Source organism: Oncorhynchus masou, chromosome 15 (genome assembly GCF_036934945.1).
Source record: "Oncorhynchus masou masou isolate Uvic2021 chromosome 15, UVic_Omas_1.1, whole genome shotgun sequence".
NCBI lineage: Eukaryota > Metazoa > Chordata > Actinopteri > Salmoniformes > Salmonidae > Oncorhynchus > Oncorhynchus masou.
In genome coordinates, this window is record NC_088226.1 from 65,482,085 (window position 1) to 65,507,067 (window position 24,983).

At 44.7% G+C, this 24,983-nt stretch overlaps 1 protein-coding gene across 1 annotated transcript in view; it reads right to left on the reverse strand.

Moving 5' to 3' along the window:
- Positions 1-9,010: 9,010 nt before the first annotated feature.
- The window catches only part of LOC135556665 (protein inscuteable homolog), a 91,601-nt gene continuing 75,628 nt past the window's right edge, over positions 9,011-24,983 (reverse strand). Inside the window, exons 7-13 of the mRNA XM_064990041.1 lie at positions 22,962-23,087; positions 15,157-15,328; positions 14,756-14,934; positions 13,245-13,311; positions 12,040-12,195; positions 11,640-11,716; positions 9,011-9,861 (exon numbers count right to left, since the gene is read on the reverse strand). Coding sequence (XP_064846113.1) covers positions 9,733-9,861; positions 11,640-11,716; positions 12,040-12,195; positions 13,245-13,311; positions 14,756-14,934; positions 15,157-15,328; positions 22,962-23,087 — 906 coding nt within the window. The 3' untranslated portion in view covers positions 9,011-9,732. The remainder of the gene's footprint in view (positions 9,862-11,639; positions 11,717-12,039; positions 12,196-13,244; positions 13,312-14,755; positions 14,935-15,156; positions 15,329-22,961; positions 23,088-24,983) is intronic.

Below are 24,983 nucleotides of genomic sequence, written 5' to 3' on the forward strand. Positions count from 1 at the left end.
CGACAACCGTAAGAATAACTGTCTTCCCCGCTGATGAAGGCAGTCCGGTGATGAAATCTAAAGCGATGTGAGACCACGGTCGAGAGGGAATGGGAAGCGGTCTGAGACGGCCGGCAGGAGGAGAGTTCCCAGATTTAGTCTGCGCGCAGACCGAACAAGCGGCGACAAATCGACGCGCGTCACGTTCCCGAGTGGGCCACCAGAAACGCTGGCGAATGGAAGCGAGCGTACCCCGAACGCCGGGGTGGCCGGCTAACTTGGCAGAGTGGGCCCACTGAAGAACGGCCGGACGAGTAGGAACGGGAACGAACAGAAGGTTCCTAGGACAAGCTCGCGGCGACGGAGTGTGAGCGAGTGCTTGCTTTACCTGCCTCTCAATTCCCCAGACAGTCAACCCGACAACACGCCCTTCAGGGAGAATCCCCTCGGGGTCGGTGGAGACCTCAGAAGAACTGAAGAGACGAGATAAAGCATCAGGCTTGGTGTTTTTTGAGCCCGGACGATAAGAAATAACAAACTCGAAACGAGCGAAAAACAGAGCCCAACGAGCATGACGCGCATTAAGTCGTTTGGCTGAACGGATGTACTCAAGGTTCCTATGGTCAGTCCAAACGACAAAAGGAACGGTCGCCCCCTCCAACCACTGTCGCCATTCGCCTAGGGCTAAGCGGATGGCGAGCAGTTCGCGATTACCAACATCATAGTTACGATCTGACGGCGATAAGCGATGAGAGAAAAACGCGCAAGGATGGACCTTGCCGTCAGAGAGAGAGCGCTGAGAAAGAATGGCTCCCACGCCCACCTCTGACGCGTCAACCTCAACAACAAACTGACTAGAGATGTCAGGTGTAACAAGAATAGGTGCGGATGTAAAACGATTCTTAAGAAGATCAAAAGCTCCCTGGGCGGAAACGGACCACTTAAAGCACGTCTTAACAGAAGTAAGGGCTGTGAGGGAGCTGCCACCTGACCGAAATTACGGATGAAACGACGATAGAAATTAGCGAAGCCCAGAAAGCGCTGCAGCTCGACGCGTGACTTAGGAACGGGCCAATCAATGACAGCCTGGACCTTAGCGGGATCCATCTTAATGCCCTCAGCGGAAATAACGGAACCGAGAAAAGGGACAGAGGCGGCATGAAAAGTGCACTTCTCAGCCTTCACATAAAGACAGTTCTCCAAAAGGCGCTGGAGGACGCGTCGCACGTGCTGAACATGAATCGAGAGAGACGGTGAAAAAATCAGGATATCGTCCATGTAAACGAAAACAAAAATGTTCAGCATGTCTCTCAGGACGTCGTTAACTAGTGCCTGAAAGACAGCTGGAGCGTTAACGAGGCCGAAAGGAAGAACCCGGTATTCAAAGTGCCCTAACGGAGTGTTAAACGCCGTCTTCCACTCGTCCCCCTCCCTGATGCGCACGAGATGGTAGGCGTTACGAAGGTCCAATTTGGTGAAAAACCTGGCTCCCTGCAGGATCTCGAAGGCTGAAGACATAAGAGGAAGCGGATAACGATTCTTAACTGTTATGTCATTCAGCCCTCGATAATCCACGCATGGGCGCAGGGACCCGTCCTTCTTCTGAACAAAAAAACCCCCGCTCCGGCGGGAGAGGAGGAGGAGACTATGGTACCGGCGTCGAGCGAAACCGACAAATAATCCTCGAGAGCCTTACGTTCGGGAGCCGACAGAGAGTATAATCTACCCCGGGGGGGAGTAGTTCCCGGAAGGAGATCAATACTACAGTCATACGACCGGTGTGGAGGGAGAGAAGTGGCCCTGGAACGACTGAACACCGTGCGCAGATCGTGATACTCCTCCGGCACCCCTGTCAAATCGCCAGGCTCCTCCTGTGAAGAAGAGACAGAGGAAACAGGAGGGATAGCAGACATTAAACAGGTCACATGACAAGAAACATTACTAGACCAATTAATAGAAGGGTTATGGCGCACTAGCCAGGGATGACCCAAAACAACAGGTGTAAAAGGTGAACGAAAAATTAAAAAAGAAATGGTTTCGCTATGATTACCAGAGACAGTGAGGGTTAAAGGCAGCGTCTCACGCTGAATCTTGGGGAGAGAACTACCATCTAAAGCGAACAAGGCCGTGGGCTCCCCTAACTGTCTGAGAGGAATGTCATGTTCCCGAGCCCAGGTCTCGTCCATAAAACAGCCCTCCGCCCCAGAGTCTATCAAGGCACTGCAGGAAGCAGATGAACCGGGCCAGCGGAGATGGACCGGAAAGGTAGTGCGTGATCCAGAAGGAGAGGCCTGAGTAGTTGCGCTCACCAGTAGCCCTCCCCTTACTGATGAGCTCTGGCTTTTACTGGACATGAGGTGACAAAATGACCAGCGGAGCCGCAGTAGAGACAGAGGCGATTGGTGATTCTCCGTTCCTTCTCCTTGGCCGAGATGCGGATACCCCCAGCTGCATAGGCTCAGCATCCGAGCCGGCGGAGGAGGGTGGCAGTGATGCGGCAGGTGGCAGTGATGTGGAGAGGGGAGCAACGGAGAACGCGAGCTCCTTTCCACGAGCTCGGCGACGAAGATCAAACCGTCGCTCTATGCGAATAGCGAGGGCTATTAAGGAGTCCAGACTGGAAGGAACCTCCCGGGAGAGGATCTCATCCTTAACCTCGACGAGGAGACCCTCCAGAAAACGAGCGAGCAAAGCCGGCTCGTTCCAGTCACTAGAGGCAGCGAGAGTGCGAAACTCAATAGAATAATCCGTTATGGATCGATTCCCCTGACATAGGGAAGACAGGGCCCTGGAAGCCTCCTCCCCAAAAACAGAACGGTCAAAAACCCGTATCATCTCCTCCTTAAAGTCCTGAAACTGGTTAATACACTCAGCCCTCGCCTCCCAGATTGCCGTGCCCCACTCACGCGCCCGTCCGGTAAGGAGAGAAATGACGTAGGCGATGCGGGCTGCGCTCCTGGAGTAAGTGTTGGGCTGGAGAGAGAACACCACATCACACTGAGTGAGGAATGAGCGGCACTCAGTGGGCTCCCCAGAGTAACAGGGCGGGTTGTTGATCCTGGGCTCCGGAGACTCGGAAACCCTGGAAGTGGGCGGTGGATCGAGGTGGAGTTGGTGAACCTGTCTTGTGAGGTCGGAGACTTGGACGGCCAGGGTCTCAACGGCATGTCGAGCAGCAGACAATTCCTCCTCGTGTCTGCCTAGCATCGCTCCCTGGATCTCGACGGCGGAGTGAAAAGGGTCCGGAGCCGCTGGGTCCATTCTTGGTCTGATTCTTCTGTTATGTACTTGAGTGAAGACCCAAAAGCGGTTTTAACAGAAAACAGAGTTCTTTAATGAAAAACAGGAATGGCATAAATCCTCTTCCAACGTTGACAATGGAACAAAAAGAACGTAGTATAGTGCAGGATGCACCTGCCAGGCAGACTCCGACAGGATAGGACAAGGTGGAAGCAAACGAGACGACAGCTTGCTTCTGGCATCAAAAACACAAACAAGAATCAGACACTGAAAGTAGCAGGAACAGAGAGAGAAATAGAGACCTAATCAGAGGGGGAAGAGAGAACAGGTGTGAAAGAGTGAATGAGCTAGTTAGGGAAGATGTAGAACAGCTGAAGAATGAGAGACAGAGAAGGTAACCTAAAAAGACCAGCAGAGAGAGACAGAGTGAAGAGAAAGGACAGGAACAGACATAACAAGACATGACAGGTCCAGTATCTATATGGGTCCACATTTAACACTGGTCCAGTATCTATATGGGTCCACATTTAACACTGGTCCAGTATCTATATGGGTTCACATTTAACACTGGTCCAGTATCTATATGGGTCCACATTTAACACTGGTCCAGTATCTATATGGGTCCACACTTTTCTTTGTTAAAGGTCCTGAACAGTTATTCTGAAAAGTACTTTTCTCTCATGACTGATTAAAATGTAAATCAAATGCATTTATAAAGCCCTACTTACATCTGATCTGTACAACTGATGTCACAAAGTGCTGTACAGAAACCAAGCCTAAAACCCCAAACAGCAAGCAATGCAGGTGTAGAAGCACGGTGGCTAGGAAAAACTCCCTAGAATGTCCAGAACCTAGGAAGAAACCTAGAGAGGAACCAGGCTATGAGGGGTGGCCAGTCCTCTTCTGGCTGTGCCAGGTAGAGATTATAACAGAACATGGCCAAGATGTTCAAATGTTCATAGATGACCAGCAGGGTCAGATAATAATAATCACAGTGGTTGTTGAGGGTGCAACAAGTCAGCACCTCAGGAGTAAATGTCAGTTGACTTTTCATAGCCGATCATTCAGAGTATCTCTACCGCACCTGCTCTCGCTAGAGAGTTGAAAACAGCAGATCTGGGACAAGGTAGCACGTCCGGTGAACAGGTTTAGGGTTTCATAGCCGCAGGCAGATCAGTTGACACTGGAGCAACAGCACAACCAGGTGGACTGGGGACAGCAGAGAGTCATCAGGCCAGGTAGTCCCGAAGCCTGGTCCTAGGGCTCAGGTCCTCCGAGAGAAAGAGAGAGAGAGAGAAAGAGAGAGAAAAGGAGAGAGAGAATTAAAGGGAGCATACTTAAATTCACACAGGACACCGGATAAGACAGGAGAAATACTCCAGATATAACAGACTGACCCTAGCCCCCCGACACATATACTATTGCAGCCTAAATATTAGAGGCTGAGTCAGGAAGGGTCTGCAGACACTGGCCCCGTCCGATGATACCCCCGGACAGGGCCAAACAGGCAAGGTATAACCCCACCCACTTTGCCAAAGCACAGCCCCCACACCCTTAGAGGGATATTTTCAACCACCAACTTATTATCCTGAGACAAGGCCAAGTACAGCCCACGAAGATCTCACCCATGGCACGAACCCGAGGGGGGGGCAACCCGGACAGAAAGATTACTTCAGGGACTCAACCCACTCAAGTAACACACCCCTCCTCAGGGCGGCATGGAAGAGCACCGGTAAGCAGAATCCCAGTGGAGAGAGGGGAACCGGCCAGACAGAGACAGCAAGGGCGATTCATTGCTCCAGTGCCTTTCCGTTCACCTTCACACACCTGGGCCAGACTACACTCAATCATAGGACCTACTAAATAAAAGTTAAATAAATAAAACAATTATTGGCCAACGTGCAATCATTGGAAAACGAACGGGACATTCAAAACTGTAATATCTTATGTTCTACCGAGACGTGGCTGAACGACGACACGGATAATATAGTGCTGGCTGTCTTCTCTGTGCATTGGCAGGATAGAGAAGCTACGTATGGCCCAGTGTTGTCTGGGTTTGGCCGGTGTATGCCGTCATTGTAAATAAGTATGTGTTCTTAACTGTATTGCCTATTTAAATAAATACAAAGTTCTCCCTCATCCTCCATTTGGCAAATCTGACCATAATTCCACCCTCATGATTACTGGTTACAAGCAAAAAATAAATCAGGAAGTATCAGTGACTCGCTCAATGCGGAAGAGGTCAGATGAAAAAGACGCTACGCTATAAGACTGTTGTGCTAGCACAGACTGGAATAGGATCCGGAATTCACCGTCTTCATCAAAAAGTGCATTGACAACGTCGTTCCCACAGTGACAGCATGTACATTTCCCAACCAGAAGCCATGGACTACTGCCAACAGCCGCACCGAGCTAAAGGCTAGAATTGCCGCGTTCAGGAAGCTGGACACTAATCTGGACGCTTATAAGAAATCCCACTATGCCCTCAAACGAATCATCAAACAGGCAAAGCAACAATACAGGAGTTAGAGTGAATCTTACTACACTGGTTCTGACACTCGTCAGATGTGGCAGGGCTTGAAAAATACTACAACCTACAAAGGGAAACCCAGACGCGAGCTGCACAGTGACGCAAGCCTACCAGACGAGCTAAATGCCTTTTATGCTCGCTTCGAGGCAAGCAACACTGAAGCATGCATGAGAGCACCAGCTGTTCCAGACGACTGCGTGATCACGCTCACTGTATCCGATGTGAGCAAGGTCTTCGAACAGGTCAACACAAAGCCACGGGGCCAGACAGATTACCAGGATGTGTAAAGCATGTGTGGACCAACTGGCTAGTGTTATCACTGACATTTTAAACCTCTCCCTGACCGAGTCTGTAATACCTACATGTTTCAAACAGACCCCCATAGTCCCACGAAAGCGAAGGTAACCTGCCTAAATGATTACTGCCCTGGAGCACTCATGTTCGTAACCAAGTGCTTTGAAAGGCTGGTCATGGCTCAAATTAACATCATCATGCCGTAAACCCTAGACCCACTTGAATTTGCATACTGTCCCAATAGATCCACAGATGATGCAATCTCAATCGCACTCCACACTGCCTTTTCCCACCTGAACAAAAGGAACACCTATGTGAGAATGGTGTTCATTGACTACAGCTCAGCATTCAACACGATAGTGCCTACAAAGCTCATCACTAAGCTAAGTACCCTGGAACTAAACACCTCCCTCTGCAACTGGATCCTGGACTTCCTGACGGGCCGCCCGCAGGTGGTGAGGGTAGGCAACAACACATCTGCCACGCTGATCCTCAACACGGGGGCCCCTCAGGGGTCTGTTTTTAGTCCCCTCTTATACTCCCTGTTCACCCACGACTGCGTTGCCAAGCACGACTCCAACACCATCATAAAGTTTGCTGAAGATACAACAGTGGTAGGCCTGATCACCGACAATGATGAGACAGCCTATAGGGAGGAGGTCAGAGACCTGGCAGTGTGGTGCCAAGTCAACAACCTCTCCTTCAATGTGAGCAAGACAAAGGGGCTGATCGAGGACTATAGGAAAAGGAGGGCTGAACAGGCCCCCATTAACATTGATGGGGCTGAAGTAGAGCGGGTTGAGTTTCAAGTTACTTGTTGTCCACATCACCAACTAACTATTATGGTCTAAACACACCAAGACAGTTGTGAAGAGGGTACGACAACACCTTTTCCCACTCAGGAGACTGAAAAGATTTGGCATTGGTCCCTAGATCCTCATAAGGTTCTGCAGCTGCATCATCGAGAGCATTCTGAACGGTTGCATCACCTCCTGGTATGGCAACTGCTCGGCATCTGACCGTCAGGCCCTACAGAGGGTAGTGCGTACGGTCCAGTACATCACTGGGGACAAAAAACATTGAAATATTCCAGTGTCTCTGTCAGGTCAGCCTTGTGTAGACATCAATAGGAAAAATAGGATATTACTATGAGATAATTAAATGTTTCAGTTGTGTATATAACTATATAATTTTTCATTCTTGAAAGTCATCAGATCCTCTCTGCTCAGGCAATAGCAGCCAGTCGGTGTACTCCCGATACTTTTCTGTCTTTAGTCATCCTACTTCAGTAGGCTAGCTGCAGAGCTGTCTGACAAAATCATTTTTACTAATGCATACTTTCACTAACTGTCTCTATCCCTCTCTCTTGTTGTTGTGTTGTGTACATTCCTTTCTCATGTAGTCCATGCGGTTTGTGTGTATCTAACGTAGCGGGCGTAAAAGTATATCCATCAGTGAGACTGACTGACAAAATCAGAGGGGACCCCCACCCCCCCCCGGCTGGTAATTCGACCATTATTATGACTTTAGATAGCTGGCCGCTAAACTAACTAAGCAGAATGTTAGCTGACACGCTAGCTGACATGGGCTAATTCACTATCAGTGACTGACTTAACAAGAGGAAAACAGCTGATGCACAATCAAATTCTGAAAATGCACCTTGTGTATTCTACTCCTGACAGTTAATCTTCCTCCTGACAGTTAATACTGACTGGAGGGAAAGTGTCTCACTGCATCTATTCAACCTCGACTGAAAATGCTCTATTCAATCTGTATCACTGAAGCGTTACAGATAGTGAGCTTGAAATTTAAAGGATATTCCCTATTGAGCCGGCAACACAAATTTTTTACATTTCAATCATGCTGTAAGGCAAAATAGATTGAACCGAGCCCTGAATGTCAGTCTCATACATCTGTAGGCTGCAATACTTGGCTGTGGTCCTGGCCAAAATAGCTCCAATCACAGAGCCAGTTTTTTCAGCTCCTTTGTGTCCTGTTCTCCTCTGTGTCCTGTTCTCCTCTGTGTATTGTTCTCCTCTGTGTCCTGTTCTACTCTGTGTATTGTTCTCCTCTGTTTCCTGTTCTCCTCTGTGTATTGTTCTCCTCTGTGTCCTGTTCTCCTCTGTGTATTGTTCTCCTCTTTGTATCGTTCTCTCACACTCTCTACATATTTAATTTGGTTCCAACAAAGAGAGCCAGGAGCAGAGTCCTTCACAAAGCTCTCTGAACACAGCCCTATGTCTCCTCGCATACACCACACACAGCCTTGACTGTTTCAACGCTGGGCCACAGTAAAGAGTCAGAGCTGAGCCTGTGCCCTAAGGTGAAATGAGGCAACAGACACAGAGAGAAAGGCCTCAATTGTCTCTCCAAGGACAGGAAAAGGTTGAGAGAACTTTCATCAAACACATGACAATACAAAGCGTGCTGCTCTCCCCACTACTATCATACTGTACTAGTGGAGGAATGGTGCATGTCCCCATGGCTCTGAAACATCCATGACCTGATAGTTCAAAGCCACTAGTGGACCTTTGGACCCACTCCATCTCTCTCTCCTCTCTCTCTCTCTCTGAGCCACGGACAAAGGCTTTGTTCATCCCCCACCATCTTTGTTGGTGATAAAGGAAGAAACTGGAGCATTGTTCCTTAGAGATGTGTTGTACGTCAGGCATTGTAGCAGCTCTCGTGAGAGAAGCATGGCTACAGACTTTGGACCCTCATTAGGCCTTATGAAGGGACACAAGGCATAATTGATTATTTAATAGTAATCTCCTCTGACGTGGTCTCGCTGTGATGAGCCAAGTTCTACCTTTGGTGTGGCTTGATACTCGTGTTTTCGCTTAGTTTTCTCTGGTCACATTTAGCACAGCAGTGAAGCCTAGTTCCAATCGGGTCCCTTTCTGAATGGATACCTGTCTTAACAGTGACAAAATATACAACATTCCATTATAAGATATTCTTCCCTTTATTACAGTATATGCATGCCATACATTATAATAGTAATTTAATAGAGATTGTGGTTTACAACACATTTACAGTATGTTTCTTTGTAGCAAATACAATGTTTTAGATCCAAGGCAAGAAATACAGATACAATATTATAGATTTCAAAGCACTTTGTTTCCAAGGAAACCTACTTTAGGAGTCACCTTCCGCTCACAACAGCACACTAAAATCAGTAACCTATATTATTACCTCCCCTGAACAATACCTTGAATATACTGTATGTCCACCAACAACTCATTAAACACATTCTTATCTGTAAGTAACAGAACGCAATAGTAGTTTCTAATATTTGAACAACCCATTAAATTGGCAGCTGACACAAAATACTGATTATTTTTATTTCATGCATGGTGGTCCCATGTACACTATGAATGTTATTATGAGATGAATTATAACCAATAAGTACGATTTCATGAATGCTGCCAACATGTACATGTCCCCGAGTTTCGGTGTTTTATACTCGGAGAATGTCAATATTGTAATTATTAACAGCAGTTCTGTTTCTGCTCAGATTTTTGGGTTTACATTTAATGTATGCTTTGGGATATAGGGACTGATTTCTGCAACCCCTCCTTTGTCTTGTGTGCTTTTAAGTCTCAGGCTGGAGTGAGTGGTCACTGAGACTCCTCCAGTGCCTGTGCACCCAACCCCTCCGCTCTGGATCGTCCTATAAAGCTCCCTTCTCATACAAAGCTTTCTTCCATGTTGGAGCACAGCAGGAAAGAGTCCACCAGTCTGGGCTTGATCAGCTGCTGGTGGTCGGTGGCCTCGATGCTGTCTGGACACCCTGCTGCCAGCCTCCTCAGGGCAGCCTGCAGAGCACAGGGAGAGGGGTGGATCAGTGAAGACGTTCAACACCTATTTAATCGACTGCACTGTAGCGTATGACATAGCACAGAATAAACCAATATTGATCACTATAGATGTAGATCAACATAGACTACAAATCGAGATATAGCTGATTATCAGATATAAGTCCTTCAGCTATTTATTGATGGGCTGAGGTTTGACTGACACTGTGCAGTGCATGACTGCTTCAGTATTCTGTGTTACAGTACAACTGAGAGGGAGCATGGCGGTATGAAACAAGACAACAGTTCTACTCCAGCAGGGGAATGTCAAATATTTACTACATATTAGTTAACAAAACGTTCTCTGAAAGCCAACCCTCTTTGAAGGCTGGTTCAACACTGACAAAATCTCCATTATAACCTCTGGCAATAGTGATAAAAAATAATCCTATTAAATGTACTTAAGTATAACAAGCAGTGTAAAACAGTGAAGGAGAGAGCCCTTATGTGCAAGAACCGTCCAGCAATATTAGTTAAGCCTCTGACTCTTTTACACCAGTCTAAAGAGCTCTTTATCAAGCCTGTGATCGAGCCTGTGATCTGGCCTGTGATCTGGCCTGTGATCTAGCCTGTGATCTGGCCTGTGATCTGGCCTGTGATCTGGCCTGTGATCTGGCCTGTGATCTGGCCTGTGATCTGGCCTGTGATCTGGCCTGTGATCTGGCCTGTGATCTGGCCTGTGATCTGGCCTGTGATCTGGCCTGTGATCTGGCCTGTGATCTGGCCTGTGATCTGGCCTGTGATCTGGCCTGTGATCTGGCCTGTGATCTAGCCTGTGATCTAGCCTGTGATCTAGCCTGTGATCTGGCCTGTGATCTGGCCTGTGATCTGGCCTGTGATCTGGCCTGTGATCTGGCCTGTGATCTAGCCTGTGATCTAGCCTGTGATCTGGCCTGTGATCTGGCCTGTGATCTGGCCTGTGATCTGGCCTGTGATCTGGCCTGTGATCTGGCCTGTGATCTGGCCTGTGATCTGGCCTGTGATCTAGCCTGTGATCTAGCCTGTGATCTAGCCTGTGATCTGGCCTGTGATCTGGCCTGTGATCTGGCCTGTGATCTGGCCTGTGATCTGGCCTGTGATCTGGCCTGTGATCTAGCCTGTGATCTAGCCTGTGATCTAGCCTGTGATCTGGCCTGTGATCTGGCCTGTGATCTGGCCTGTGATCTGGCCTGTGATCTGGCCTGTGATCTGGCCTGTGATCTGGCCTGTGATCTAGCCTGTGATCTGGCCTGTGATCTGGCCTGTGATCTAGCCTGTGATCTGGCCTGTGATCTGGCCTGTGATCTGGCCTGTGATCTGGCCTGTGATCTGGCCTGTGATCTGGCCTGTGATCTGGCCTGTGATCTGGCCTGTGATCTGGCCTGTGATCTGGCCTGTGATCTGGCCAGTGATCTGGCCTGTGATCTGGCCTGTGATCTGGCCTGAGAACTGAATGATAAAGGATGAACAGGAATACGTGTGAAATGTTTCAACAAAACCTGCTTCCTTATATAGTGGATCTCCTTACGGTGAGAAGACTGGTTCAGATCAAGGACTGCTGTCTTTTTGTCCCATGGATATAAACCTCTCATTAAGTTATTAGACACACTTATGCGCTGGGAAAAAATTACTTCACAGAGTGTAGCCCATGTTTGTGGGAAATATATTATTTACATTTTTGGTTCACATTCAAACACATTCTCAGAAATGTAACTATTGTACAAAGACAACCATACAAACACGTATTTAAATATACCTACCAGGCATGCAACTAGTACAGAGTCACTGTTGTTCCGCTCCGCTGGTGAGCGACACAGTTCGATTAGTCGAGGGACAGCTGGAGAAATGGAAGACCATGGTCAGTTTAGAAATTGTGTCGATTGACCTACACAAAGTTCCTATCATAGGAGGCTGCTGAGAGGAGGACGGCTCATAACAATGTCTGGAATGGAGTCAATGGAATGGTACCAAACACATGGAAACCATGTATTTGGTTGAGTTCGATTACCATTCCATTAAATCCATTAAAGCCAATACTATGAGCCTGCTTCCCCAATTAATGTGCCACCAACCTCCTGTAGTTCCTATAACTACTGTGATTACGAGAGTAAAAAAGGGTTGAAAAGTATGGGGACTGGTTTGACCTGAGAGGGCCTCTACCTTGCAGCTGGATGGCTGTTTGGGCCACGTCCGGGTCTCTGCTCAGACGGGCCAGTGTGACAGCGGCTTTCTGCTGGACCCTCTCGCACGCGGCGCCCTCCGATGGACTGGAGGAGGACGGCTTCTCACCCAGCAGCTGGAGCAGTCTCTCAACACCTAGCAGACACAACACACAACACAGACAGACAGAGGATGTAGACACATCACACAGACAGAGGAAGTAGACACATCAAACAGACAGACAGAGGATGTAGGCACACAACACAGAGACAGGCAGAGGATGTAGACACATCACACACAGACAGACAGATGACATAGACAAACAACACACAGACACACAGAAGAAGTAGACACAACACACAGACAGACAGAGGAAGTAGACACAACACACAGACAGACAGAGGAAGTAGACACAACACACAGACAGACAGAGGACGTAGGCACATCACACAGACATAGGAAGTAGACACACCATACACAGACAGACAGAGGATGTAGACAGCAACACAAAGACAGACAGAGGAAGGAGACACAACACACAGACATACAGAGGAAGTAGACACATCACACACAGACAGACAGAGGATGTAGACAACAACACAGAGACAGACAGAGGAAGTAGACACAACACACAGACAGACAGTGGAAGTAGACACAACACACACAGACAGACAGAGGAAGTAGACTCAACACACACAGACAGAGGACGTAGACAACAACACACAGATAGAGGAAGTAGACACAACACACAGACAGACAGAGGAAGTAGACACATCACACAGACAGACAGAGGAAGTAGACACATCACACAGACAGACAGAGGAAGTAGACGCATCACACACAGACAGAGGACGTAGACACAACACACAGACAAACAGAGGACGAGAGAAACAGGAGAAAAAGACAAATCAAACATCAGGGGCTTTAATACACAACATCAACAAGAAAGAGTCAGGGGACAGAGACTAAGAGGGTTGAGGAAGCAGGCAACATGGCAGAAATGTGGGTTTACGTTGTCATCTTGAGGATTATAAGAGAATTGCAATAAAAAAATAAATCTCTGATTGTCATCTCTCTGTTAACTCCCTCCTTGATATTAATCAATGTCTCTGTCATGACCAACGAATACATGTGTGTAGATATTTAACATGATGTTAGTCTCATTCACATACATCAAATACTGGTAAAAACAGGTTTTTGCGTACCTTTCTCTTGCAGGATTTCAGGTGCAGACTGCTCCAAAACAGAGAGGTTTGCCAAGATGGTAACCACCTAAACGGATCACAGTCAACAGGGCATACCAGAGATTTGACAACACTCAACCCATTTTTGCATGCCTCCTTGTAAAATATGACAGTGCTGGGCATGAATTACTCAAATTCTACAGTACTTTGAAAGAGCTGTCAAAGGACACCAGAAACAAAATTGTAGAACTGCACCAGGCTGGGAAGACTGAATCTGCAATAGCTTGGTTTGAAGAAATCAACTGTGGGAGCAATTATTAGGAAATGGAAGACATACAAGATCACTGATAATCTCCCTCGGGGCTCCACGCAAGATCTCACCCCGTGGGGTCAAAATGATCACAAGAACGGTGAGCAAAAATCCCAGATCCACACGGGGGGACCAAGTAAATGACCTGCAGAGAGCTGGGACCAAAGTAACAAAGCCTACCATCAGTAACACACTACGCCGCCAGGGACTCAAATCCTGCAGTGCCAGACGTGTCTCCCTGCTTAAGCCAGTACATGTCCAGGCCCGTCTGAAGTTTGCTAGAGAGCATTTGGATGATCCAGAAGAAGATTGGGAGAATGTCATATGGTCAGATGAAACCAAAATAGAACTTTTTGGTAAAAACTCAACTCGTCGTGTTTGGAGGACAAAGAATGCTGAGTTACATCCAAAGAACACCATACCTACTGTGAAGCATGGGGATGGAAACATCATGCTTTGGGGCTGTTTTTCTGCAAAGGGACCAGGACGACTGATCCGTGTAAAGGAAAGAATGAATGGAGCCATGTATGTATTTGAGTGAAAACCTCCTTCCATCAGCAAGGGCATTGAATATGAAACATGGCTGGGTCTTTCAGCATGGCAATGATACCAAACACACCGCCTGGGCAACGAAGGAGTGGCTTCGTAAGAAGCATTTCAAGGTCCTGGAGTTGCCTAGCCAGTCTCCAGATCTCAGCCCCATAGAACATCTTTGGAGGGAGTTGAAAGTCCATGTTGCCCAGCAACAGCCCCAAAACATCACTGCTCTAGAGGAGATCTGCATGGAGGAAGGGGCCAAAATACTAGCAACAGTGTGTGAAAACCTTGTGAAGACTTACAGAAAACGTTTGACCTCTGTCATTGCCAACAAAGGGTATATAACAAAGTATTGAGATAAACTTTTGTTATTGACCAAATACTTATTTTCCACCATAATTTACACATAAATTCATTAAAAATCCTACAACCTGATTTTCTGGAATTTTCTTTCTCATTTTGTCTGTCATAGTTGAAGTGTACCTATGATGACAATTACTCTCATCTTTTTAAGTGGGAGAACTTGCACAATTGGTGGATGACTAAATACTTTTTTGCCCCACTGTACATATGTGACAGGGTAGGTCCCCTCCCTCTCCCGAGCGCAGCATTTTAACCAATCACTCTACTGAAATCATGGTCTTGGTTGAGCAATGATCTACATATAGATCAGCGTGTCCTCTACCTGGTCTTTAGAGTAGGGAGTATCAACTCTCTGGCGGTCTTTGCATGCCTGTAGGAGGATGTGGATGGCGTTGAGCTGGAGGAGGATCTCACAGGCCATGCTGTCGAAGAATGTGATGTTGGCAAGAGCAGCAGACGCCAGGAGGAAGACCTCACCACAGGAGGCACTCCCACACAACTCTTGAGGAAACACAAACATTCATCTTCAAAAATCACCTTGACCTCATGGACCTTACATTCATAGTTCCACCTTTGAATTTGCGTGGTTACATTTTCTGCATCCCCATCCCAAAACTAAGTGAAGGAGCTGCCCGTTCTCTTGTTTTTCCTTTAAAGTGTTTCAGAATGAACACACTGATCTCGCCACATCAAAGCCCTGCAGTACAGCAGCCATGCACTCACTGATGAGAGCGGTGACAATGTCCTCCATGCTCTCCAGGAAGCTGCCCAGGTGCTGGGTGGAGGTGTGGTGGGGTGAGGTGATCTGGGCCACCACTGCCGCTGCCTCTGCCCTCGCCGACTCAGCTCTGTTCTCATCGGTCAAGATGTCCGCCAAGCACAGGATCCCATCCACCTATAAGACGGGTGACGCAGATGCATAGCAGACAATGAGGAGCACATTCTGTTATGTCGAATCCTCTAAACATAAAGATAATACGCAAGGCAGTTAACCCACTGTTCCCCGGGAGCCGAAGATGTGGATGTCGATTAAGGCAGTCCCCCCGCACCTCTCTGATTCAGAGGGGTCGGGTTAAATGCGGAGGACGCATTCAGTTGTACAAGTGATTAGGTACCCCCTGCTCCCTTTTCCTCTCCACCAGGCTACGCACACGCACACACACACACACACACACACACACACACACACACACACACACACACACACACACACACACACACACACACACACAGTACAGTACAACACACAAGTCCATTTGGAATTCATTGAAGAAGTCCCACATATGATGTAACAAGCCCCGAGCATCTCATTGGATTGATAGCTGCCTTTGATTCATCTAAGAATCTCTCTATAGTAGGCTCTATTTTTAGGCGGTCCAGACAGATAGTTAAGTGTCCTGGGTCAACCCTGGTAAAGTGTCAAGCTTATCCCTGGTTAAATGTCCGGTGCCAACCCGGTTGAGACTTAGCAGCCCTGCCCATAATGCAATCACGATTAAACGACACCACTCCAATTTACGGCCATCTCCCTCTGGGGCTGAGGGCTCACCGGGCTCACCGGGCTCACCGGGCTCACAGATCTCGCCTGCCATTTCCTCGAAACGTGCACATCAGGTTTGGGGGAATGTGATTCACGTATCTCTCAAAATTGTCACCTCTTTGGTGCAGACCTAATGCCGTTGTCTCCTAATATAGTTAAGTGAAACAGGAGTATTCCAATAAAATCTGATTTTATAACGGTAGAAAAAGCGTTGGGCTTGGCGATTTTATAAATAGTCACGATGGGAAAAAAAGTGTGGATGTTCACCCCCCTCCTGCTGCTTTTATCTGAATTTAATTGGACATCGTTTGAGATGGTCGAGAAGTGTGTGTGTGTGTGTGTGTGTGTGTGTGTGTGTGTGTGTGTGTGTGTGTGTGTGTGTGTGTGTGTGTGTGTGTGTGTGTGTGTGTGTGTGTGTGTGTGTGTGTGTGTGCGTGTGTGTGTGTGTGTGTGTGTGTGTGTGTGTGTGTGAGTGTGAGTGAGAGATGTCTATACAGTGAACTTTTTCATCCAGGTTTGGAAATATTATATATTTATCCACACGGTGGCAATGTTGCGCAGACAAAATTCTGGTGCACTTCCCACTACGATAATAAACAGTACCTTAGAGACCTTGCATCTTTGAGCAGTAGACCCGGCAAATATACTGTGAATAAAACTAAACCTTTTATTAATATTAGCATTTTTTTTACCTCAAAACAGATAACCTGTCTAACTCTACCTTTTGAAGGATTTGACGGTCAAGTCTGTCATGAAAGCGACCAGTGTTAAAATACAGAGTACCCAAACAGAAAAACATTGCAATAATTGTCACTTTTAGCTTTTTTGTCTCTCTGTGAAAACGTCTACTAAAAACTTTCAACGTGAGTAGAATTGTTTCGAGTGAGCTCATACAAAGTATCCATCCTAGACACACCTGTCAGAGACATTTCCTGTAGAACATCACTATGAGCTTGATGATTAAGACAACTCCGTATTCCTGTCACCAGCATGCCGGCACAGCCCATCGACGCGGAACAATCCCCTCTTCCGCCCACCTCTCCTGTCCCTCTTCCCGAAATATGCTGCACTGAGATGAACTTCTCATTCATATCTTGCCCCCGGTCTACTCCGGATGTCTTCCAAAATGTATTACTAATCGTGTGGAAGAAGACACTTACTTGGCTCGACAACTTGTGCCTTTTAGAGTGCAGTAGACACGACAGTAGAGGTTCAACTTAATCATGATCTTACTGTTTTAACCACAAGCCCCAACAGAAGTAAACAAGCTGTTTCCCACCAATTATTATTATATTTTGTGTTTACCTTTTATTTAACTAGGCAAGTCAGTTAAGAAAAAAGTCTTATTTTCAATGACGGCCTAGGAACAGTGTGTTAACTGCCTTGTCCAGGGGCAGAATGACAGATTTTACCTTGTCAGCTCAAGGATTTAATCTTGCAGCCTTTCGGTTACTAGTCCAACGCTCTAACCACTAGGCTACCTGCTGGTTACTAGTCCAACGCTCTAACCACAAGGCTACCTTCTGGTTACTAGTCCAACGCTCTAACCACTAGGCTACCTGCTGGTTACTAGTCCAACGCTCTAACCACTAGGCTACCTGCTGGTTACTAGTCCAACGCTCTAACCACTAGGCTACCTGCTGGTTACTAGTCCAACGCTCTAACCACTAGGCTACCTGCTGGTTACTAGTCCAACGCTCTTACCACTAGGCTACCTGCTGGTTACTAGTCCAACGCTCTAACCACAAGGCTACCTTCTGGTTACTAGTCCAATGCTCTAACCACTAGGCTACCTGCTGGTTACTAGTCCAACGCTCTAACCACTAGGCTACCTGCTGGTTACTAGTCCAACGCTCTAACCACTAGGCTACCTGCTGGTTACTAGTCCAACGCTCTAACCACTAGGCTACCTGCTGGTTACTAGTCCAACGCTCTAACCACTAGGCTACCTGCCACAATGAAACACAAGGAGCGAATCATTGTATATCTGCATACTGAAGCACACGACTGTTTATCTCGGCCTACTGAAGCACAAGACTGTTTATATCCCCCTACTGAAGCACAAGACTCTGTTTATATCCCCCTACTGAAGCACAAGACTCTGTTTATATCCCCCTACTGAAACACAAGACTCTGTTTAAAAAGGCCTACTGAAGCACAATACTCTGTTTAAATAGGTCTACTGAAGCACAATACTCTGTTTATATAGGCCTACTGAAACACAAGACTCTGTTTAAATAGGCCTACTGAAGCACAATACTCTGTTTATATCGTCCTACTAAAGGACAATACTTTGAATATCTATGCCCACTGAAGCACAATACTCTGTTTATATCGTCCTACTAAAGGACAATACTTTGAATATCTATGCCTACTGAAACGCAATACTCTGTTTATATCGTCCTACTGAAGCACAAGGCTGTTTAAATAGGTTTACTGAAACACAAGACTCTGTTTATATCCCCCTATTGAAGCACAATACTCTGTTTATATCCCCCTACTGAAGAACAAGACTCTGTTTATATCCCCCTACTGAAACACAAGACTCTGTTTATATCCCCCTACTGAAGAACAAGACTCTGTTTATGTAGGCCCACTGAAGCACAAGACTGTTTAACTAGGTTTACTGAAACACAAGACTCTGTTTATATAGGCCTACTTAAGCACAAGACTTTACTACTGAAGCACAAGACTATCGGGATACATTATAGAGGCCTACTGAAGCACAAGACTTTACTACTGAAGCACAAGACTATCGGGATACATTGTAGAGGCCTACTGAAGCACAAGACTTTACTACTGAAGCACAAGACTATCGGGATACATTATATAGGCCTACTGAAGCACAAGACTTTACTACTGAAGCACAAGACTATCGGTATACATATCCCGAAATAAAGAAATGATCTCACTCCAATACAATTTAATAGAAAGTTAGCAAAAATAGAGAAGATTGTGCTTCCATGGAAAATAAAATACCTGTCTATTTGTGGAAAAATCACCCTGATTAACTCTTTAGTCATATCCCAGTTTACCTATTTGCTTTCGGTTTTGCCTACACCTGTTTTTTAAAGTTATATCAGCAAAAAAATATTACATTTTATTTGGAACGGCGAGCCAGACAAAATTAAAAGGGCCTATTTATATAATTAATATGAATTTGAAGGGTATAAATGATTAAATATTAAAACATTAGACCTCTCACTATAGGCGTCAGTCATACAAAATTTTTACTTAAATCCAAACTGGATCACTAGCAAATTAGTAAGAATGTCTCACCCCATGTTGATGAATGGCCTTTTTCCATTTATTCAGACTACAATCGCTCACTTTCGGTTATTTGAGACAGCAGGGGTTCTAACTTTAGGTCTCTCATTATGTAGTGTTGTGTTGTCTCTCTTGTTGTGATGTGTGTTTTGTCCTATATTTATATTGTTTTTATTATTCTTTTTTAATTCCCAGGCCCTCGTCCCGCACCAGTCCTTTTGCCTGTTGTGTTGTCTCTTGTTGTGATGTGTGTTTTGTCCTATATTTATATTGTTTTTATTTTATTGTATTTATAATCCTTTCGCCTTTTGGTAGGCTGTCATTATTCAACTGATTTGTCTAGTAGAACCCAGTTCCAACATTTGAAAATAAAAATTGATTTTATCACACAAAATGATGCAACCTTTTATCTCTGGGACTCTTAGGATAACAAATCAGAGCAAGATTTCTGAATGTAAGTAGGTTATTTACCTTCAAAGGTGAATGTATCAAACCAGTTGCCGTGATAAGTGTTTTGTTGTTGTTCACTCTCCTCAAACAATAGCATGGTATTCTTTCACTGTAATAGCTACTGTAAATTGGACAGTGCAGGTAGATTAACAAGAATTTAAGCTTTCTGCCCAGAAATGTCCTGGGAATTTGGTTGATACGGTGTCATTCAGGTCACGTTAGTAACAACCGTCACGGTTTAGGGACACTGATCCCGTAGAGGTTTTAAAGAAAATTGTGATAAATACAAAATATATACAAGTTTCATTTCAGGACAAAAAATTGACAGCTGTGCCATAGAGATTGCAAAATAATTGGGTAGAGATCTTCGATGTACCGATTCCATGGCACATGGTTTACAAATTGACATGTAATACAACACCAGATTCAAAACTTTAATGACTACAAAATTCTTGCAACCAATATAATTATATATATATGCAGATACAACCTTCCCAGCTCTGCATATTTTGTTGCGAGGTCATTAGATCATTTATTTTGGTACTGTCCATATGTAGCTCATTTTTGGTCACATGTCCAGGAATGGCTGAAGAATTGCAACATTTACTTGGAGCTCACACTGCAGATGGCAATACTGGGTGACTTGAAAAGGCATAGTCAATCCATCAATAATATAATAATACATTTAGCAAAACATTTTATCTTTCATTTACAATCTGTACAAACTATGAGTAGAAATGTTCAGAACTTTTGTGGAGCTTCACAGCACAGTTGAAAAATATATGGCAAATAGAAATCTAATCTGGATGGTGTTAACTTCTTCTGCGGGACAGTTGATGCGATTAGCATGAGGTTGTAAATAACAAGAACATTTCCCAAGACATAGATAAATCTGAAATTGGCAGAAAGCTTAAATTATTGTCTAACTGCACTGTACAATTTAGAGTAGCTATTACAGTGAAAGAATACCATGCTATGGTTTGATAAAAGTGCACAGTTTTGAACATGAAAAGTTATTAATAAACAAAATTAGGCACATTTGGGCCGTCTTGATACAACATTTTGAACACAATGCAATGGTTCATTGGAGTCTAAAACTTTCACATTCACTGCTGCCATCGAGTGGCCAAAATATAAATTGCACCTGGGCTGGCATAATACATGATGGCTTTTCTCTTTCAATTCAAAGCTGATGGTACAAAACAAATACAAAAAAAGATTGTTTTTTTCTTTATATTATCTTTTACCAGATCTAATGTGTTGAATTCTCTTACATTCCTTTAACATTTACACAAACGTCAAAGTGTTTCCTTTCAAATGGTACCAAGAATATGCATATCCTTGCTTCAGGGCCTGAGCTACAGGCAGTTAGATTTGGGTATGTCATTTTAGGGGAATATTTTAAAATAAAAAAGGGGGCCAATCCTTTGGGTAAGAGATAGATGGGAGGGGTTGAATGGAGCTGGAAGGTGGGACTGATAAAAACAAAATAACAAATGTAAAATATACTGTGCCTGTAAAATGTATATAGCAGGGATCATCAACTTGATTCAGCTCGATTTTTTTCTTGAGTGACAGTCGAGGCCAAAACATAATTAAGCAATAAGGCCTGCGGTGGTGTGGTATATGGCCAATATACCACGGCTAAGGGCTGTTCTTAAGCACGACGCAATACGAAGTGCCTGGATACAGCCCTTAGCCGTAGTATATTGGCCATATACCACAAACCCCAGAGGTGCCTTATTGCTATTATAAACTGGCTATCAACGTAATTAGAGCAGTAAAAATAAATGTTTTGTCATAACCATGGTATACGGTCTCATATACCATGGTTGTCAGCCTATCAGCATTCAGGGCTCGAACCACCCAGTTTAGAATTACAAATAATTTTTAGACTGCATATTGACTACAAGAAGCCCAAACAGACATAACGTTTTATTAAAACATAATAAATTCAATGCTTGCTTACATTTGTACACGATCACATCTCTCCATTATGTGTGGTAATACTTGGGAACAGATTTACAAAATTTAAATAACTTGGAGCTGATTTGCAGGTGTTTTTAAAGTATTTTATGTCCAACAAGAAAAGAAAATAAGCATCCCGGAGTCGCAATGTCTCCACTGTATTTCTGATCAATTTGATGTTATTTTAATGAACAAAATAAATTAGCTTTTCTTTCAAAAACAAGGACATTTCGAAGTGACCCCAAACTTTGAATGGTAGTGTATGTATGTATGTATGTATGTATGTATGTATGTATATATGTATGTATGTATGTATGTATGTATGTATGTATGTATGTATGTATGTATGTATGTATGTATGTATGTATGTATGTATCTGTATGTTTCGACTGTTCTGTCTGCGGCTATGGAACCCTGACCTGTTCACCGGACGTGCTACCTGTCCCAGACCTGCTGTTTTCAACTCTCTAGAGACAGCAGGAGAGGTAGAGATACTCTCAATGATCGGCTATGAAAAGCCAACTGACATTTACTCCTGAGGTGCTGACCTGTTGCACACTCGACAACCACTGTGATTATTATTATTTGACCATGCTGGTCATTTATGAACATTTGAATATCTTGGCCATGTACTGTTATAATCACCACCCGGCACAGCCAGAAGAGGACTGGCCACCCCTCAGAGCCTGGTTCCTCTAGGTTTCTTCCCAGGTTTTGGCCTTTCTAGGGAGTTTTTCCTAGCTACCGTGCTTCTACACCTGCATTGCTTACTGTTTGGGGTTTTAGGCTGGGTTTCTGTACAGCACTTTGACATATCAGCTGATGTAAGAAGGGCTATATAAATACATTTGATTTGATTTGATGTATATAAATACATATATTTACCCCTCCAACCCCAGTGTAGTAGTTGAGCATTTATACATGCCCACTGGAAGACTAAACATCTCCCACCGAAGCTCTCACTCCAGCAGACCAATGGAAAAATGTCTGTCTGTCTATCTGTCTGTTGGTCTGTCTGTGTTCTGCTGCTTATTAGAAAATACATTTCTGTGTACGGTTGTATGGTTTTATGGTTGTATGGTTGTGTGTGTGTCAGTTTGCATCTGCATGCATATGTTTCTGTGCAAATCTTTTTGTTTGTGTATCAGACACCAGTAGTGTTGGCTAACCACACCTCCACCCAGCACCTGGCAGCTTTCTGGAGAGCATGCTGGACATATGTCACTGCCGTCATCGGTGAAAACCAACCTCTGAATGGGTGTGTGTGCTAGTGTCTATGGGTATAAATGCCGCACTACACTACCTTCTCCAGCTGATTGATGCCCTCCTCCACACAACATATGGAGGCCACCGCCCTCAGGGCGTGTGCGTAAAGGTCGCTGAAGCAGTCCTGCCGGCAGATCTTAAACAGGGCAACCACAGCGCCCTCCTGTGGACAAACAAAACAAACAACACCATTAGCATCATCATTCCCATTAGCATCACAGACAATGCTCAGTGCTTAACAAGCTAGCCTGAGCTTATGTTAAATTGATAGTCCCTCAAGCCAAACAGACTGTGCTAGCTCAAACCTTCCAATAGCCAAAAGTGCCCAAAAGACTTGCCAACAATTGACTATCCAACCAGGCCGAATAGTCAAGCCATCAGTGCTCAGTAGGCTTCCCAACCTGACAGGCTAGCCAGTGACTCACGTTAACCCTAAGGTCAATGTCTGCGCCCTCATATTAAAAACATCCCCCAAACAATCTGTCAGTTCACCAGGCGATAAATTAGTTAATAGACCAATAAGGAAGAACATCTCTGCCAATAACATTTAGTCTAAGGACGGCGGGGTGGCCTAGTGGTTAGAGTGTTGGACTAGTAATGGACTAGTAATTAAAAGGTTGCAAGTTCAAATCCCAGAGCTGACAAATACAAATCTGTCATTCTGCCCCTGAACAGGCAGTTAACCCACTGTTCCTAGGCCATCATTGAAAATAAGAATTTGTTCTTAACTGACTTGCCTAGTAAAATAAAGGTAAAAAGAAAATTGTTTTCAGTTTTCCCCTCCTCACTCAGGCCATTCCCAGACAGTCCTAGCAAAATTTTTGCTTGAGAAATGTGTCTTTGCTAAGAAGCTATTTTTGTTTATTTTTGACGATTTTATTTGAAAATAATCACTGCAAGATAATTAAATGTTACCCAGAAATGATTTGAAAGACATAAAAACGACCTTTAAAGCTACAATAGGTAACTTTTGGGAGACCCGACCAAATTGACATAGAAATGTAAGTACTAGATCTGTCATTTTCTTTGAAACCAAGTATAAGAATTGGTTCTGTTCTGTGTGCGCTTAAGTTAAGTTTTTGTATCTTTTGTTATCAGTTTTATACACCAGCTTCAAACAGCTGAAAATACAATATTTTTGTTTGTGGAAAATATATTTCACAGCGGTTTAGACGGGACAATGATTCTCTACACAAATGACTGTTGTGTCACATAAACTGACATTAGGCTAACTATTAAAATTTTAGCAACCAGGAAAATGTGCAATTTCTGCATAGTGCACCTTTAATAGTGTCTGATTAATAAACGTGTTAATCATTATTCTCTTGTTTGATATACTACCTATAATGGTTGTTTATCTCTTTTGAAATGCAGATCAGGGTAAAGGGCAATTCCACCACACATACAGCAACAAAACATAATTCTGTTGCCAAACTTTGCATCTGCACTGTTCTTCAAGTAAATGTGTTTTTGTAAAATGTCCTGTGGAAATTGTTAAAGGTAGTCTTTGTGCATAGAGTTGTATGGTTTGATTAACTTAACAATCATAGATTTATGTCTGGCATACATTTTAAACTGAGAAATCTTAATCTCAGCATTAATATGTTAACGTGGAATTGCCCCAAACAAACATAAACAATCCGTAGTATCCACAAGCAGTCATTTCCTCTCGCAAAACCACTTGCTGAGAGAATTCTATTCAACATGGAGATTGATAGAATGACCTGCAAGAAAAGGTCCTGTAACTACTGTCATTATTCTAATAAGACCCATTACAGGAGGTGCTGGTATGTCTCATGCACAGATAGGACCATAGCCAAGCCTGGAGTGGCTAATCGTCCTGCCCCCTACACCCTAACCGCTCTTCCCTGATCTGCCCACGCAATACAGTCTCTAGAAGACCAAAAGCACCATCCATTGTAGCCAATCCCTGAGCAGTATTCTTCATTACATTTTCCAACCATTCTAAAGAGCGTCACAACCCCAAAACAAGTTATTATTTTCAATTTCCTGGAGTCCTGTAATGCTTTCATTATTTTTCTGTGACGCAGGTGTTATT